The sequence below is a fragment of the Cheilinus undulatus genome, linkage group 3 (assembly GCF_018320785.1).
Source record: "Cheilinus undulatus linkage group 3, ASM1832078v1, whole genome shotgun sequence".
NCBI lineage: Eukaryota > Metazoa > Chordata > Actinopteri > Labriformes > Labridae > Cheilinus > Cheilinus undulatus.
Genome location: NC_054867.1, coordinates 11,175,323 through 11,194,144, shown reverse-complemented (window position 1 = coordinate 11,194,144; position 18,822 = coordinate 11,175,323). Strand labels below are relative to the sequence as shown.

The 18,822-nt window shown below is 41.3% G+C and overlaps 1 protein-coding gene across 1 annotated transcript in view; it reads left to right on the top strand.

Annotated features, from left to right (window-relative positions):
- Window positions 1-18,822, top strand: part of LOC121506749 (dedicator of cytokinesis protein 3-like) — a 172,513-nt gene that overhangs the window by 74,755 nt on the left and 78,936 nt on the right. The window contains exons 6-7 of the mRNA XM_041782604.1: window positions 15,445-15,593; window positions 18,606-18,690. Of these exons, the coding sequence (XP_041638538.1) occupies window positions 15,445-15,593; window positions 18,606-18,690 (234 nt within the window). The remainder of the gene's footprint in view (window positions 1-15,444; window positions 15,594-18,605; window positions 18,691-18,822) is intronic.

The following is an 18,822-nucleotide window of genomic DNA, read 5'->3' as shown; positions in this document are numbered from 1 at the left end:
GTTGCAAATGTCCTGTTAGCTATTAGAGCTGTCAGACTGAATAAAATCTCATTTATTCTAATGCACAGCTGCGACTGTCTCCAACCCTCTGGAGACCCTTCTCTGGGCCCTGAACCATAGCTTGGAGAACCACAGCTGTAGATTTATGCTCTCGTAGTGTTTATGAATAGAAAAGGCAGATGATGGAGTTGTTTTAGGCTAGGTACAATTTTAAGCCAGAACTTGGGTCTGATATTTACACCACCTACTCCGCAGGTTGGTTGGAATCCATTAGTTGTTCAAGTAGTCCTCAAGTTGTGGTGCCATTACAGTAGCCATCGAAACAGTTCAATCTTGATCATCAGGACCAGAATTACAATTCAGTAAAACAAATATTTAACCCTTTTTTTTCCTATTCCAGACCTACAATCTCAACCCAACCTGTATGCCACTAGTAGCCTCTGTAGCTGTTCCTAATGACTACTGCCTTGCCATCATTATGATCTCCAGTCTCATACGGACATCCGCTTACTGATAGCACGGATAGCATCTTGTAGGAACAGCACAGTTCAGCGTCAGTTTATCCAGAAAATGGGATTAATGTTGTCCAGAAGCTGTTTCAGGTTATTATCATACAAAACCAAAGCACTGAGTGTTAATATTTAACCCAGGAATGTTGACGTTAACTGCTTAGCCACTGCTTAGCCACATTCTGCAAACCAACTTGCATTGTCAAGGTGTAGCATTTTACTGTTTTGGTGTGAAGTTGTTTAACAGAATGTTTTTATTTGACTTTAGACCAGTCAGGTATCATTTCATTGGATAGGGAATTATACACCTAGAAGCATGACAGTAGTAGCATACTGGATGGGCTGTATTTTCCACATGGACCATAACCAAAGTCAACCTCATGGGCCTTTTCCATTACATGGGCAGCTCGGCTGGACTCAGCATGGCAGACCAGCACAGCAGGGGATTTGCCTTTCCACCACAACTGAGCTAGTGTTTTGAGCCCTCCTTGATCTCTCTGCACTGTCTAATCTGAATGACTTTACATCATTTTACATAATTTTTTCAGTAAACAAACAATAATTCATGCTTATCATCAAAGAAGAGAATTTTCCTGCTCATAAGTTAAAGAACAGTCTCCTTATTATGAATTTGTGGGTCTCTAAAAGGCAGAAAATGAACACAATCATATTTTTAGATTGGGCAGAGAGAACGACATGCTTTACTAGCACCAGAATAAATGAACGTGAGACTCGTCATTGGCTAAATGTTACGAACATCTCCAGCATTTTATTTTTTAAAAGTCTAGAATTCATTTGTCTATAAGAAGGGGACAGGGCCAAACTTTTGTTATCAGTAGGTGCAGAAAAAGGTGTATTCCCGGATCTGGGCCTGGTCCTTCCTGATCTCACTTGTCAGTGTCAGAAGCGCAACTATCTGGCCGCAGTACGCACAAAAATCTGGAATTTTGGTCTTGTGTCATAAACATTTAAGTCATACAGTTAATGCTGACATGTAACAGAGTTATGGACAGCTGGAGCAGAGGCAGGGATAAAATCCATCTCCCCCATCTCCCCATGGGGTGAAAGTTTATCATGGAGGGGTTATCAGAAGCAGAGGGGGTTAATTCCCCCAGCAAATCACACCCCACAAAGGATTTCAATATCAGCGCATCACGCTTCAAGGTGGGGCTGGTCTGCTTTGAGTGTGGCGCGGCCAAAGCGGTGATGGAAATGCAAATCAACACGGCTTGGTTTGGCTCGGCACAGCCAAAAGCCGTAGTGGAAAAGCCCCACTAGAGATTGCACTTTCCACAAGATGTGGAGAACAAGAATCTCTAGCTTGTGCTCTTTTCTTGAAACTTGAACTGTTTCTCAAAGCCTGGTAGCCTTTTTCTGTAGGAAAGATTCTCCCAAGTTGGGTCTTACTGAGGCTAGGGATGAGTATCATAATCTGGTACCAACTCAATTGATACCAACCAGACCGAATTACAACACAGATATTGATACTTCATTACGATACCCCACCACAATGCAACTCACTGTCACCCACAGTGAAAGGCATGTGCTCCACTTTTCTAATCCGATGTTCTACTGGCATCTTTTAAGGATAATTCTGCGAATCAGTTACAGTATCCAGACAACCTTTATCTTCCCAACAACTTTTAACACATTTTTTTTCTTTCAAAAGTATCAGTCCATGCACCAATTAGGCACCAGCAGAATATAAAAAGTGCAGATTTAGCACTGGTATCAAATAACACCAAAACCATACATAACGCTAACTGAAGCGAGGCAAGACTCTTCCCTGGCAACTGTTTAAGACACATTTGGAAGTCTTGCAAGTGTGCATGATTACATCATAGGAATGGTCACACCCATATACCCTGCTGGGGTACTAACAACAGCTTGTACAACTCTGACCCCGTGCTATCTAAAATATACAATATAATCATATAATCCATCTTATAGTAATAAAATCATATGATATAATCATGTTCTACTGTGCTATTTCTACCCATTCAGATCTATTTTAATGTCATGAAATAAAGATGATATTTGTGGCTGGAAATGGGACATTAAAAACTGTACTGAGCGTTTAAAGACCCAGCTTCTTCCTGATTTTGTGCAGTTTTGTGTCTGTACTTTTTAAGAAAAGGAAAATGGTTCCATTGTGGGTAATTCCTGGAAGCAAATGATACATATGTGGTTCCTTGAAAAATCTCTGTTTGAAGAACTTAGTCCCTGGAAAAATTTTGAGGATCCTCAAAATTCAAACAGTTGGACAGCAGAACAGCAGTCGGATGTAGTATCCCTCACAGACGGCCGATACAGGATCCTGCCTTGTCTTGAGAAACAGCTTGTGTCCCTCCCACCAGAGACTCATGGAGAGACTGAAAGAATCAAAATAATGTGAATGCATCGTGCGATTTTGGGCTCTCCCAGACCAGTCATGGCGAAATCTTTTTGTCGTGACACTACAACAATAGTCCTGTGTTGCACCATGAGAAAGGCTGACAGACTGCTGTAGTCAGGGTCTTGCAGCCAAAGATAGCCTGGGATAAAATTCTGGCAGTGTCAGAAATTTAGGAAGACCATCTCACAATGTGGCTGCCGCAACAACCTAAAGCCTGCTCTCATGTGTCTGCACTTCGGTCTCCAGATTCCAGTCCTGGGCCCTCGATCCTTGGTCATCTGACCAGTTTAGAGGCTTTGCAATGGTCTGTAAGATGGCAGTGAAAGCAGACAAGGGGTGGGTGGAGCAGTCGCGGCCAGGCATGGTAGAAAACAACCACACCAAATGAGAAAATGCTCTTAGTTTGTGGGCTGTAAGAGAGTTGAAGATGTTGATTCTTTGTTCTTCTCTCTCCTGAGGCAAACATCCAACGCAGCAGCTAGGAGGAGAGTAAATGTTTGATTTAGTTAACTGTGGTAAACACTCCAGCATGGCTGGTCAGTGCCTCGTAAATTAAACAAAGGTGTTTTCTTACTCCTGGCTAATATCAGGATGATGTGAATATAAGCTCAATGAAACAGAACGGCTTCTACAAGCAGCATCATTATCTGAGATTTGCTCGGCTGGTTTTTATAGTGCTGATTCTGAAGTGGTAAAGGAGTGTTTAACTGTGTTGGTGTGTGTTTGTTCCCGCTGGATGTGAAGGTGTGATTACTCACTGCAGCTGGGGAAAGAGGCAGAGGAGGCAGTTAGGGAGGAAGAGAGGTAGGAGGAGGACTATGTTCTCAAATAGTTAGCCTAAAGGAGATTTTTACTCGTCAGCTGAAAAAAAAAACAAACTTTGATGCTTGGTTGTACCTCTGAGATTTAAGATTTTTGCTCAAATATGGAGAAATTAGGCAGATTGATTTCAAAGCAGCATGTTTGTTTATCTACGGTATGGATGGGAATGACTTCAGAGTCAGCTACAGAGACTTGGTGTGCTCCTGTTCTACTGCACTGAGTCCAGTTAATTGACTCAGAAAAGGGTCAAATGGTCAAAGCACATGCAACGACTAACTGCAAAGTCCAGATGTCTGGAAAAGCTACAGTCCAGGTTTTCTTTTTTTTAAATGAGTCTCTTGGAGTTAGAAATACAGATGGCATAGAGCAGCATGCCATCCTTTCTTGGTTTTTCCAAAACGTACCTGTATCCTTTCATTCAAGATTTCATCAACATATGAAATTATTTCTGGGTCAGTTTTCGTGGGATTGTTTTCAGAAAATATGGCCAGTCCTAAAGGGTTTTAACTGCTCCAACAAGTTCTGGGTCCACCCTAAGGTCTTTTTCCAGTTGGCCCAGTCAAGCTTTGCCCACTAGTGATGGGTCATGAGAAAAAGCTGCGGCTCTGAGGGGCGATGCTTTGTAGTGAATCAGAAGAGCCGGCTTGCATAGAGTGAGAGCCGGCTCCCAGTTTTTTTTTTCCTTTCGCTGCTTAGCTCTCATAGTGCTCAGCCCCAGCTCTGGTCAGCACTTTGTTTTGATTGGCCAGCATGGCGGCCATGCAGCCAATCACATGTGAGGATAAAGGATTATACCATTATGTGAAAACAGAGAGGGAGGTATCGCTACCCGATCCGTCCCGGAAACCCAATTTGTACTGTGCATTTGCAAACACGTGTCTACATCCGCTCGGCACTAATTCTAAGCCTTACCAGTGGAATTTAAATGCTTAACCTAAGAAAGGTTTTGCAACAGAATAAATGCACAAAATTAGGCAATTATAAGGCTTCTCATAAAAACTCTGAATGCAAAAGAGTTTTCAACACACTAACCATTATTTTTTGCGAAGTTAAGGTAAAATATAGGGTTACAAAAGATCCTAAATAAAGAGCCATTCAGGAGCCAAAAGAGCCGGCTCTCTGAAAAGAGCCAAACTTCCCATCACTATTGCCCACCTGCGATTGGGGGATTTTCTGCTATTCCTCTTTGGAAATCCTCTCAAGCTCACTAAGGTTGGTCGGGGGCCGTTTGTGTGCAGCCATTTTCAGGTCTCTCTCTCAAGTCAAGGCTCTGGCTGGGCCACTCAAGGACATTCACAGAGTTTTCCCTAAGCCACTCCTGTGTTGTCTTTGCTGTGTGCCTCAGGTCATTGTCATGTTGGAAGCCGATTCTTCAGACCAGTCTGAGGTCCAAAGTGCTGCAGAACAGGTTTTTTTCATTGAGGATAACTGTACTTTGCTCCATTCAGCTTTCCATCAACCCTGGCCAGTCTCTACTGCTGAAAAACACCCCCACCACATGATGCTGCCACCACCATGCTTCACTGTTGGGAAGGTATTGGACAGGTGATGAGCGGTGCCGGCTTTCCTCCAGACATAATGTTTAGCATTGAGGCCAAACGGTTCAATCTTGGTTTCATCAGACCAGAGAATCTTGTTTCTCACAGTCTTAGAGTCCTTCAGGTGCTTATTCGAAAGTCAGAGTGAGCTTTCATGTGTTTTGAACTGAGGAGAAGCTTCTGTCTAGCCACTCTGCCATAAAGCCCAGATCTGTGGAGGGCTGCAGTGATAGTTGTCCTTGTGGAACTTTGACCCATCTCCACACAGGATCTCTGGAGTTCAGAATGACAATCAGTTTCTCGGTCACCTCTCTTACTTAGGCCATTCTCCCCTGATTGCTCAGATTTGCAAGGCAGCCAGCTCTTGGAAGAGTCCTGGTTGTGCCAAACTTTCTCCATTTGAGAATTATGGTGGCCACTGCTGCTCGTGGGAAGTTTTGGTGCTGCAGACATTTTTAGTAGCCTTCCCCAGATCTGTGCCTGCCAACAGTCCTGTCTCTGAGCTCTGCAGGTGGTTCCTTTGACCTTATGACTTGGTTTTTGCTCTGATATGCATTGCCAGCTGTGAGGCCTTCTATAGAGAGGTTTGGGCCTCCCCAAGTCATGGATGTCCAATCAATAAGTTTACCACATGTAGACTCAAATCAAGGTGTGAAACATCTCAGAAATGATCAAGAGAAATGGAAGGAAAAAAATAATGCACTTGTCATATTTTTAAAAAGTACAATTGAGACAACAGAAAGCATTAGTCAGAGTTTACATTTGCACAGAGAATAATACAAACTAAAATAAATCCTAATTAAGTCCCTTGTAGTTCCTTTCCAGCTTCACTGGATTGATATTCTGGACTTGAACGACCTAAACCCTTGTGAACTGTTTTCCTTTTCTCTGTTTCAGTAGCACTGAAGTACTCTACCACACAAGCTTTCTTCTTCTATTGAGGTGGCCTTAAAGTGAGCACATACTTTACTGCTTCCTCCAGCAGCTCTCGGGGCTGACAGTAGGCAGCTTTTGGCGCGCTGCTCTCAGTTGTAAATGTGTTTGTGTACCTCGCCCTAGGGACGGCTGCTCTCTCTCTCTCTGCTGCTGTAAATAACAACAGTGTGCAGTTTGTGTGTCCTCTACCTCAATGATGTGTCTGCTGGGTTCAGCTCTGTAAAACACTCCAGGCTTTATTGCTGACTCTTGTGCCGCTGCTTTAAATTAAAGGACTTCCCTCGGGAGCAGTAAGTGTGTTGCTGCCAAAGCAAAGTTTATAAAGTTCATGTATACTCTAAACACACCTCTATGAGCTGGCCACAGTGAATCAATCAAACATAATGGACTGAATTTATTTTGCAACATACTGCACCACAAGATTAACTAAATATGAACTAAAGTGTCCAGTTTGCTCAAACTCGCCCTGCAGCTCCTGCAGAGCCTGTAGGGTCATGTATTAATCTTTCATTGTACCTTCAGTAGTTCGTTTTTAAAAAGTTTTTCTGTAAATACGGGGGACCACTGAACACATCTGAAAACACGGTATATATGCCAAGCCTGTAAGTGACGCTGTAACACTGCCATGGAAATGCACCAAAGAGAGACCAAGATTACAGAAAACTGCAACAAACTTTCTCCTAGTTGCCTTTCTGGTTCTTCTCCAAGGTGGATTTAAGAAAGTCTGGTGTATGCTGTTCTCTGTGGTGGTAAAGGAGCATCAGATTTTGCTGTAAAAACCATAATGAGCTCAGTAGCTTCTGCAGCACAAACACAACCCTGTAATCTGCCATTGTTTTGGTTGACTTGCACATGCGGTGTAGATGGGCTATGACACGTATGACGTAATTGTTTCAAGAAAGATGCAGTTGGCTGTCCACATGGAGATGAAACAGTAAGCATCTACAGATTTTTTCACTCTGAGACCTGGTTTCAAAAAGTAGTGTTTATGGCCTCCAAAAATCCTGTTTCCGTGTGGATGAAATGCCAATACAACAAAAAACTTTTGCGTATACTCCAGAACTCGTCTCCGTGTGGACGGAGCCTTAGTTGGTTGGTTGGTGAAGGCTGATTGTCTTATTGGTTGCTTTGTTGGTTGGTTGCTTGCCTTATTGTTTGGTTGCTTAGTTGTTTCATGGTAAGTTGGTTGGGTTAGGAGTTTGGGGTTTCTGGAGGGGTTAGTTGGATGACAGTTCAATGTTTTTATGGCTGCCTGGTTGGTTAGTTTTGTTTGGTTTTCTAGTTGGTTAAATGAGTAATTTGTTGGTTAGTAAGGTGGCTGGTGGGCTGGCTGAGAGGTTAGTTTGTTTATTGGATAGTTGGCTAATTGGCAAGTTGGTTGGTGAAGGCTGATAAATTGATTGTCTTGTTGGTTGCTTGGCGTATTGTTTGTTTGGTTCGTTGTTTCATGGTAAGTTGGTGGGTTATTTTGGGTTGCTGAGGGGATTGGCTGACAGTTCAGTGTTTTTATGGCTGACTGTTTGGTTGGTTGGTTGATTAGATTTGGTAATAATTCATTGCATAGTTAGAAGGATGACTGACAGGCTGGTTAGTTTGTGTATTGGTTAGTTGGTTGGTTTATTATTTGGTTAATTGGTTGCACAGTTGCTTTTTCCTGGCTGGCCGTTGGATTTTGGTTGGTTATCTGATGGCCATTTTTTGTTGATTGTTGGTTGTCAGATTGGTTAATTTATCTGTTGGTAAGTCAGCAGGGAGAATGGTTCGCAAGATTGTTCATCTATTGTTTTGTTGGCTGGTGTTTTGGTGGGTAAATTTGTTATTTGGTTGGTTGTCCGGTTGGTTGATGGTGAATTGGTTTATGAAATGTCAGTCAGTTGATTCGGTGAGTTGTTTGTTCCATGAAGTGTTGTTTTTGGGATGGTGTGATGGCTAAGTGGCCAGTTGGTTGTCTTAGGATTGGTTAATTGTTTTGTCGGTTGGTCAGTCATTGTGTTTTTGGCCGGTTTGTAATTTAGTGAGTCGAGTGGTTGTTTGTTACTTGGCACTTTATAGTTTCTTTATTATTCCTCTGAAATACCGTCATGTTTTTGGGTTGTCCTTCTTAACCTTTAAAGTGAAACATCTCAGAAAGGCCCAGAGGTTTCTTCTGCAACTCAAATGACTACTTTTTTTAATTTGAGCCTTGGTCAACAGCTAGCGGTATTTTTCTTATTTTTATCTTTAATAAACAAAGTTCTTTATTCATTTTGATATACAGAGATGAAATATATGTATAATTCATGACAATGATCAAAGTGTACTTTTGTCTCTGTGTTATGATAGTGTGTAAAAGCTTGTGCTTCCTGTATCATTAATGATCACATGCTCAGGCTGAATTGTAATCTGGACTCTCTCAGAGTGTGCATCAAAGAGCATTAGTGTGGTCATCCATTGGGCTTCTCCTTACAAACCGATGACAGATGCTGAGGAGGGCTGCTGTGCATGACTCTTCTTGTTGCTAAGCAACTAGTCAAGATCTATTTGAAATATGACACTTCTTGGCTAAAAGTTTAAATATTTTTAAACTGTTGCTAAAAACATAATAATCACTATCAGGATGCTGCAACAGGCTCAACAATGGGAAGGATCGAAAAAGAAGCTTGGCTGAGATAAAGGTTTACCGGTGGACATGAAGGTTTAGAGACTGAGCTAAAAACTACATTTAAATGATGCCATGCTTACATACCCTCCTCTACAGAAGACCTGCAGATGTGGCCTGTATTCTTACAGCTAAAAGGTGTTTTGTTCTGCTTCTAAAGTAAAGTGAGTTTAGAAATGGTCCTCCATCTTTAGGTTAGGTTGTGTAAAATATAGGCTACAGCAGGGTGACCATACATCCCCATCTGATCGGGACTGTCCCGTTTTCAAGCTCTTTGTCCAAAACTCAGGCCTCATCCATACGGAAACTAATTCAGGTGTATATGCAAAAGTTTTATGTCGCATCGGCATTTCATCCACACTGAATCAGCGTTTCGGGTGACTGTATATGATACTTTTTGTAAACAGGTCCCAGAGTGCATAAATCTGTAAACGACTACTATTTCGTCTCTGTGTGGATGGCTATCAGCATCTTTCTTGAAACAATTACGTCACACGTAGCATATCTCCGTTAAGGTGCCTGCACGCATCCGACCAAAACATTAATGGTGGACTACAGGGTTGTGTTCGTGCTGCAGAAGCTACTGAGCTTGTTATGGCTTTTACAGCAAAATCTGATGCTCCTTTACCACCACCGTGAAACGCACAAACCATATGTTCTTAAATCCAATGCTGAGAACAACCGCAAGGACAACTAGAAGAAAGTTTGTGTCCGTTTTCTGTGATCTTCCTCTTCTCTGGTGCATTTTCGTGGCAGCGTTACAGCGCCATGAACAGACTTGGCATATGCACTACAGCATTTTCAGTCGTTTCAGTGGTTCCTGAAATGACTCCGTCTCTACAGAAAACTTTTTCAAAACAAAACGGCAATATATTGTTTTTGTTTCCGTGTGGACGGAGCCTCAGGCAGATACCCAAGAAGTGTATCATATCCTAGCATGTCCTGATTACAAACGGTAAAAATCCTGGTTTTGACCACGTGAAATACCAAAACAACATTCTGTTCCTCTGTAAACATGTCAGTTGATGTCCTTACCAAGGCTGTTGCTGTTTAACCAATAAAATACCATTACTGTTTCACCAAAAGCAAAAGTTCACTGCTGGTTCACTGCAGAATTGGATATACTGTAAGAGTCAATCTGGTGTGTTAGGTTAGCTGTTTACTGCCACTCTGCCAGAACACACAATTCAGTCAGGCATTTCAACAGGCATCCTAGATGGTTGCAGTCAGCCACATACTAGATTTTAACCTAGTCTTATTAATACTGTTAAGTCAGGTGGACACTGTGCATTTTCAGCTCTGTATCAGTCATAGTGGAGCGTCCACTCACACTGTGTGACTGAATCTTTTATGACATACAACCAATGCCCCTGACTTTGGTCCTCACTTCAATGGCTCACTCTAACCTCCGATTTCCACATAAAGCGACCACGCCACGATCCGCCGGCGAATCCTACTGCGGAGCACATCGCTCCCCCTCTAGTCTATTGGAGCATTTCCACAGCTGGCATTCCATAGCGGCAGTGGCGAGTGCCTGGAGCGACACTTTGCTCTGCTTCGTTCGAGATACGCTGGACTGCTGCGCCGGACTGCTGCCAAACTGCGTCAATACCCATCGATCAGAAAGCACCAAAAAGGAAGTCACAGGCGTAGAATGTCCGCTTCTTTCAAAATACAACACAATGCCTGGACTCCCAGTTCCAAATCATCACTATATCAACATTAAGTCTCATCCTGCAACAAGAGCAAAGGTCACTAAGAGGTCAGTGGGTCACAGAGCTACACCACTGACAAGAAAAAGTTAACTTTTGAGGATATTTAGCCAAAGAATTTTACATAAAACCACAGATCCTTTAAGCAAACATTAACCTTTTAACTTACAATGTACTCACCCAATGGTGGAAGCAATATTATCACAGACTTATACCGGAAAGGATGATAAATTAAGCCCCAAAGGTAAAATAGTCCACTGTTGACATACTATTCCTGTGTGAACTTGCAGTTCTCCCGCGATCTCTGCCTGCTGATCAGTGCTGCACTCTAGACTCACTTTCAGTGGGCAAGGTTGCTCACCATCGGTCAGAGCAAACCCGCAGTGCCTCGGTGCGCAGCCCAGTTGTCCTATGTGGAAATTGCGGGCTAGAGGAGATTGAAACAGACTGTGACAAATGTCAGTAAAGATTTTCACATACAGAGGCTGAAGTCAGATAAATCGTCTCATTTGCTTTGAATAGATTCAAACAGCAACAATTATACTCTCTGCATCTCTCTTTCTCTCATACAGTAATGCCGGCAAACACAACTAGTGGCTAAATGATAAAAACGTCCTCTCTCAGCTAGTTATGGAAATTAGCTTTTTTTTAATGATCCAGATCAGTGCCGCATTAAGAACTGATTCTTTGATCTCATAAGCGGCTCTAAGCCTGGCTTCGCAAAATCAGCCAATGATGACCAACGTCTTTGCATTTATTTTACTTAAATTGTTTACTATTATAAAACCAAACTGTCTAGATTGTCCCTGGATACTGCACAACAAGACTGAAAGTCACCTGACTTCTAAGTGAGCCTTTTAACCCAAAATTTGTGTGTGACTTGGTTGGAAACTGCACAGTGTACTCCTGTTTTAAATAGTGTATTTGGCCGAATAAGCACTGTGAGGCTCTAAGTCATGGTTTCAGAGCACAGTGGTGAAGCAGTGCAGAACTCTTTTTGATATTCTAATATTCAACCTCATTTAAAAAAACAGCTTGTTGACTTCATAAAAAAAAAACACACCAACAAAATCCCCCCAAAAGCTTCTCTTTTATATTCTGTAGTACTGGACTGGTGTGAGAAATACATGTGGAAAAAACTCCTCGCACAAATGCGCAAAATCAAAATAGCGCAATAAAAAACTTAGTTGAAATTTCAGAAATATGTTGCATTTATATTGCAAAAAACTGTAATGGGAATGCAGCTAGACACATACTTAAAAAAGAGAGGCAAGAATGCTTCATAGACTTTTACAGCTCTACATTATTGTATGTTTTCAATATCTTATGCAGGTTTGAACACCTATATGCATGTACGCAGGTGTATGTTTGCATGTGTACATACCAGTATAAATATTCCCATGCACACAGTACAGCCACATAGTGTCCTTTATGTGTGAGAGCTTTAGAGAGGTCTGGTGCAGACCCTACACAATTACAGTCTCCAAGGACTCTGTGTATGTGTATGGGGGAATTTTCTGCCTATCTGGCTCTCCTGCCAAGAACTGAATGGACATTTAAACCAGCTGCCTGCTGCTGAAGCCCTGTGGGCTAAATTAGAGGTCTAAGAATAGAACGAGCTACAGGAGGAGCTGAGGGTCCACTTTCACCTGCTCATGCTCTAGCTGTCCTACCTCAGCTGAATCACGGGACCGTTGACCCGTCTAATTTATAAAAGCCTTCAGAGTTTTTAGAGAAGTCTGAAAATCACAGCTGTAGTATGAGACTGTGAATATTCAGAGTTTCAGGGTTCACTGGACAATAATCATGTTTATATGAGCTTAAATGATGTGATTAAGACAATAATGCAGCTGCAAGCACGGATTCATTACATAATCAATTATCATCGTGTCTGATTAGAAGAGTTGGCTAATGTCACGTATAGTTCCCTGAAGTCATCTTTGAGCCGCTTTTTACCCCAAAACAAGAGTCCAAAGATTTCAGTGTAAAAGAAAATAAAGAGAAAGTCTGCTTGTCTTTATTGTTCCTTCCTGCCTTTGTAGTTTACTTACATGTAAATCACATTCAAAGCTCTTGCTGCTTAATTTTCTTTCTTCTTTCTTTTCTTTCTTTTCAACTTCAAGACAACTTGAAGGGTAAAGCCAGGAACAAACATGGCCGCATTATCAAAGCTGATTTTTAATACTCTTAAGAAGCAAAGGAGCTTTATTTAGAAATCCGTTTTAATGACTCCAAACTCTTTAAAAAGAGACAAAAGAAAAAATCATTTGTCAAATGTTAAGTATTAATAAAACAAGAAAAATCACAGCATACATTCCTGCATACAAATTAGAGATGCATCAATGATAACAGTTATAAGATTCCCTCACAGTTATACCGTTCATATTTTAACTATTATTGGAACCATAACTGCTAACTGTGCTTTAATAAAAGTAAGGGTTAATGCCGAAAGTGTCCAGTTATCAGGGATTAATGGACAACGTGGAGGCCTGAACCGTCCTCTGCGAAGTTAGAGACACGTCAATATTTATCAGAAATTATCATGTCAGCTTATTAGAGTTGTTTCCTTTAGACTTCCTTTAGCCAATCAGAATCGAGTAATCATTAAGACCATGGTTAAACAGTAAATAATGTCCAAACAGCTTGCTACAAATGATTGTTTACAGAGGCGAATGGAAAGAAAGCACACAGCCCAACTTGGGAGACATCACTGTTTCTCTCCTCTGCTCTCTCCTCAGCACATAGCCTATCTGTCTCCTTGGAAAAAAAAAAATCCTCTGACTGTTGGAGTAGCATGTACTCACTGGCTTTAGTTGCTCCTCATCTACTTAGATCATCTGTGAAAGTGCCCCCAAAGTTTGTTGCAAGTCCTGTTAGTCAGAAATACTAAACCAGAAATTTGGATTGAAATCGTCAGAATGGACGTTAATTGGCAAAGTTAACGAGCTGACCAACTTTTATATAATGATGCGTTCAGGGTCAGCTCAGACAACTCATGATTACAATCTAAATAAAATTTCAAGGTGTGTTCTAATGTTACCTCAGAAAAAGGAAAACTCAGTTATGTATGCTGTTGTGGGGATGCAATTCTTTTTTCATCAACATGAAACAGATAAACCAATTCAATCATGACCCTTTTAATCTTTTAACTCAGCTCTACTTAGATTATACGACTTCTGTTAAAATTGACTATTTTTTTTGTCTTTTCATCACCAATAGAAAAGTTTCAATAGGTGTAATGATAAGGGCTCTGTCTTATAAGGAGCTTTGAGTTGAAAATATGACTTATACATCTGTTTATTTATTGGTGACCTTTCTGCCCTATCAAACATAAAAATAACAGTCACCATGAGGCTTAAAGCTCTCATTCCCAAAGTCTGGGTTGGGATCCACAGTTGGGTTGCTGGAGATTTTTTGTGGGTCACCAGATGAGTTTTCAGAATTTCTTTGCTACAGTGTTTTAGATGTATGATTTTTATGTCTGTGTAATCACACGGAGAGGGGCTTCACACTAACACTGACCCTCTTCATCCTAATAAAAACACAAAACAAGGCTCTATACCAGCCACTGGATGGCTAAAATCACCATAGCTGATGCTTGGCTAATAACACACAGCCACTGGAGTCGAGCATGCGAAGGACATCTATGAGACAGAGGTGAAGTGGCTTCTTCCAGGCTTGTAAAACTGAAAGTTAACATTATTTACGCTAGCACCAGCTAGCTCAACCAACCAACCAAACAAACAAGGATGGCACAATAGGCTTGATAAGCAATACTGTGGAAAACAAAGCTGTTGGGTCACCATGACTTGCACCTTCATTGGGTCTTTTTTTCTGATGACCCCTGTACAGTGGGTCATCAGAAAAAAAGTTTGGGAAACACTGGTTTAAAGCATCAAAATATTCTACAAGTATTTAGACAACCTTATCAATAAAAGCTCTATGTAGGTGCACAATAGATTTAAGTTTTCATGTTTACTTTTAACAGGTTAATATTTTGATGTTCAAAGAGTGTACCCTGCTCGTTGCTATTAATTTGATATGTGCTGAGTTTTTTTAAATAAAACATGATGATAATAATGAACTATCTCCACTTTTAAAACAAGTTAACAAGCTTTGTTGAGGTAGAAAAGTCAAAGAAATCAAAGTTATATTTTTGTTGACACTCCTGGGATCTTGTCATCTCCCTCTTTCCTTATTCCTTGCCCATTTCAACAACAGCGACAGAGGAAAATAAAAATAGGATGACAGTGGAATATTGACAGGTTTAAATCAGTCTGCTGCACTGCTCACATGAGGTCAGGATACTTAGATCTACAACCGTATGGCACACAACCAATGTAACAAGAATCAATGCAATCAAGCAGGCTTTGTTGCTGACTTTTGCTTGTGTTGCCTCCTGTTAAGACAAGCTGTTCCTATCCATCACAACCCTCCCTTGTCGCTCTACCTTGGCAAAGAAAAAGTGAAACTCAGATTACAAAAGTCCAAGGTTTGCTTCATGCCTCTAATGTTTGTTGAAAGTGAACGTCTCCTTTCTGAAACCCTTTAAAGGTGGACTGATCTCTATAAACGTGTTGGTTGGTAAAAGCTGTGATCTCTGTCTTTCTCTGCATACTTGCCAAATCATGCTGGCACGTTCTCTGTCTGTCTCTGTGAGGCTGAATGCTTGTTAAACAATGAACACATTCACCTTGACTGTATTACAGTGGGAGTTGTTATTGTGTGAGTGCCAGGGCTTTGGATAAAACACCACAGAAAGACGCCGTGCTGCCAAAGAATGACAGCTTACTCAGCTTCCTCTCCAGTCACACAGTATTAATGTGGAGAGCTGAACAACAGAAGAATGTAATCCCTCTCCTCTCGCTCTCTCTCCTCTCTCTCCATGCTTCAGAAACACAAAGTGGATCTGTTCTACAAGGTCCGCCACGTGATGATGGAGCTGATCGACCTGAGGAGGCAGCTGCTGTCGGGTCACCTGACACAGGACCAGAGTCGAGACGTCAAGAGACACATCACCGTCAGACTGGACTGGGGCAATGAGTGAGAACAAACACCCAATCTGACACAGTCACACATAAATGCACACCGGACAAATACACAACTTAAATATGGTCAGGTGTTGATTTAAACATGCAGTGTTTGATCTTAACAGCAATATCAATTTAGCACATGCAGCAATTTTCAATCAATCAACCAGTCAGTCCATCAATCAATCAAACATGTCTTTATGTGTAAAGCCCCAGTTCATTACAGAAATGATCTTAAGACACTTTACAAATCAGGCAGGTCTAGACCGTACTCTTTGATGCATTATTATCAAGATCCGACTCCACTAAGCAGCATTTAGCATCCTTACATTAGCGAGGAAAACCTTCTCTTTAATGGGCAGGAAGCTGGTGCTGAACTAGACCGATGTTGAACATTTATCTGCTTATATGATGGGGCTGGAAAGGGTTGAGGGGGGTAGGAGGTAGGGGAAAAGCTGCAAGAGAGAAGAGAGCTGCAGAAAGAGGGAGAAAAGAAACAACAAAGTAGGTAAATTTATGCCTAGGGATGTAAGGATACATCCTGAATCAGCTAAAAATCAATACCAATAAAGGGTGATTTAAATCAATACAGCACAATTTGTGTTGCAGTCCTCTGTTTGAACATTAGGGGGTGCTGCCTGCCTTTAGCTCTGCTTACTCAACATCATGAACTCTCTTCAGCTGACCTGAGAGCAGCAAGTACACGAAACAGTCATGGCAGGAGCAGATAACACCTGTGCAGCAGTGGATGTGTCGTCCTTTTAAGTCAAACAGTCAGAGATGCAGACAGTTTCAATAACTGTCAACTGGACCGCACAGAGCTTATCTAATAACCAGGGGGTGTCAAACAGCAAATTTTGTTTTACAACTCATCTTCTCTTTGACACAGACTGGAGAAAATAATGCTGAGGTTCTGCTGTCTGCGATTACTGAATGAGAGCTTTAAAGGGCAAATTAGTTTTTCTCTTGTCATCGCCAATGCACAGTAAACATTACAAAGTTAACCAATTTAGTGCAGAAATCACTTTGCCCACATGCTTAATTTGTCCATCCAAGCCTGTCTGCATGAACCCCACGTCAGTCGTTTACAGGGACAAGTGAGGCGAGTTGCAGCTTTCTTCCAACAGAGCTCTGCAGCTGCCACTGTACTCACATCCAAACAGAAACTACTGGAACTGCCCCACAAGCTAATCACCGATGTAGCCAGTGGCGCATTAATACATGGGCTTGCAGGGACTGCAGAACAGGGCCTCTACATTCCAGGGGGCCTCATATGTGAGAGATGGAAAGTGACTAACAGTGTAACACAGAATGCAACAGCTGACACACCGATGGTAGCAGGGCTTGATATTGACACCTGCTAAATGCAGGTGGATTCCAGCCACAGAGGGTTGAATTTATCAGTGTCACAAACTCCACCTCCCTCTAACTGTGCTCGGCTGTTAGCGCCAATGTTTGGGAATTAGATGCTTGTTCCAATGAGGGAGATTTACACATAGAGGAAGGATTTTTTTTTTTCTTTTTTTTTTTTTTTCCAAAACTACAGGCAAGTGGCCGGTCCATCAGTGCGCTCATTGTGCATCTTTGCGCAGACACTTCATGGCTTCATGCCCAATACACAGTGGCACATACACTAACATCAGACTCAGGCAGACACACAAGCTTACGTGTCGGTAGTGAAGACTTGAAGCTTCCATCTGCAGAGGAGGAAAAGATTCCTGAACTTTATTCTTCCTGCTTTAAAGCTCCTCTCTGAATGATGATGAAATAATCTGAAAAATCAGACCAGGAAGGAGTTAGATTTCCTGTAACAGACTAAAAACTCAAACATTTAAACCCTGACGCCCTAAACAGTAAAGTTTGACATGTCTCTGTAATGTTCTGTTTGTGCAGGTAGAAGCCCTTAGAAGACATTACTGTGATCAGGTTGATAAACAAAGCATGAGAACAAATCATTCATTTTTATCATCCCAGATTTTCTATATTTCTGGATTTTTTTTTACATAACACTGCAAAACTAATCAGTTTGTGTTTCTTGGGGGGTGGGGGTTAATGACATTCTTCTATTTCACGCATGCTTCCAAAAGAGATATTCTCAATTTAACTTTTTTTAAGAAAACTAATATGAATCTTCTGGTTTGTGGCTGAGTTGCTGTTGTTCCTAAACTCTTCCACTTTCTAATACTATCACTTACAGTTGACCGTGGAATATTCCTCAGGGATGAAATTTCTTCTTCTTTCTTAATCCAAAAGTGTCACTCACACATCACAGTACCCCACTTGAAGACTGAGATCTTTAGAACTGGTACTTGATTTTATACATCTGTGGCAACAGGTCTGATTGAAAGACCTGAATTCACTCATTAACACAATGAGAGGGAAACAGGAAAATAATGAAAAAATACCAAAAATCACAAATTAATCCAGAAATCTGTTAAGCATTGTACATAAATTCAGCATGCTAAGTGCTTTTCTGTTCTCAGAGGAGCATATAGATCAAATGTATTGTTTGGCTTTAATTTAAAAAAACTGAGGGCAGGACGTACAGTGTTTGATTATAAAAATGTCACTCACACTCCAAGACTGACGTGTTTTTGATGATTGTCCTTAGCTCTCAGCCAACAGTATTAATAGAAGAACCATGTTCATGGTTTTATGTACTCCAGTTCTTAGTCCTTATCAGATGGGAATAGATAAGATTATGATGTATTTCTGAGTGGTTAAACATGTAATACTCAGCTGACAGTAAGATGTTTAGTTTCTCATTTACAGTTTAAAAACAGGATTTACTGTGCATTGAGAAAGGTCAGCGGTCTGAGGGTGAAATATATGGTTGTTGAAACTGAACAGAAGGTAATCCACTCCAACAATATCCCCGGAGGCCCCATCTAAAATGACTTGGGTATACTGCATGTTTGTGTGTGTTTGTGTGATATAAGGGAGGGCGGTAGGTTCATGTACCAGTTTCCATATCAACAGACTACAATGTGAAGGTGATATTAAAAGCCTCTTCTTTCCCCTATAGACACCTGGGTCTGGACTTGGTGCCGAGGAAAGAGTTTGAGATGGTGGATGAGGACCAGATCAGCGTGTCAGACCTTTATAAAATGGTGAGGGAAGGTTTTTTTTATGTTTGTATCTGTAGAAATCAGCCTCCTGTTGGTTTGTATTGATTCTCCCTCCTGCTGTTGTTCCTCCTCATCATTCCTCTGCTCCTGTTTTCTTTTTATTTTTGTTTATGT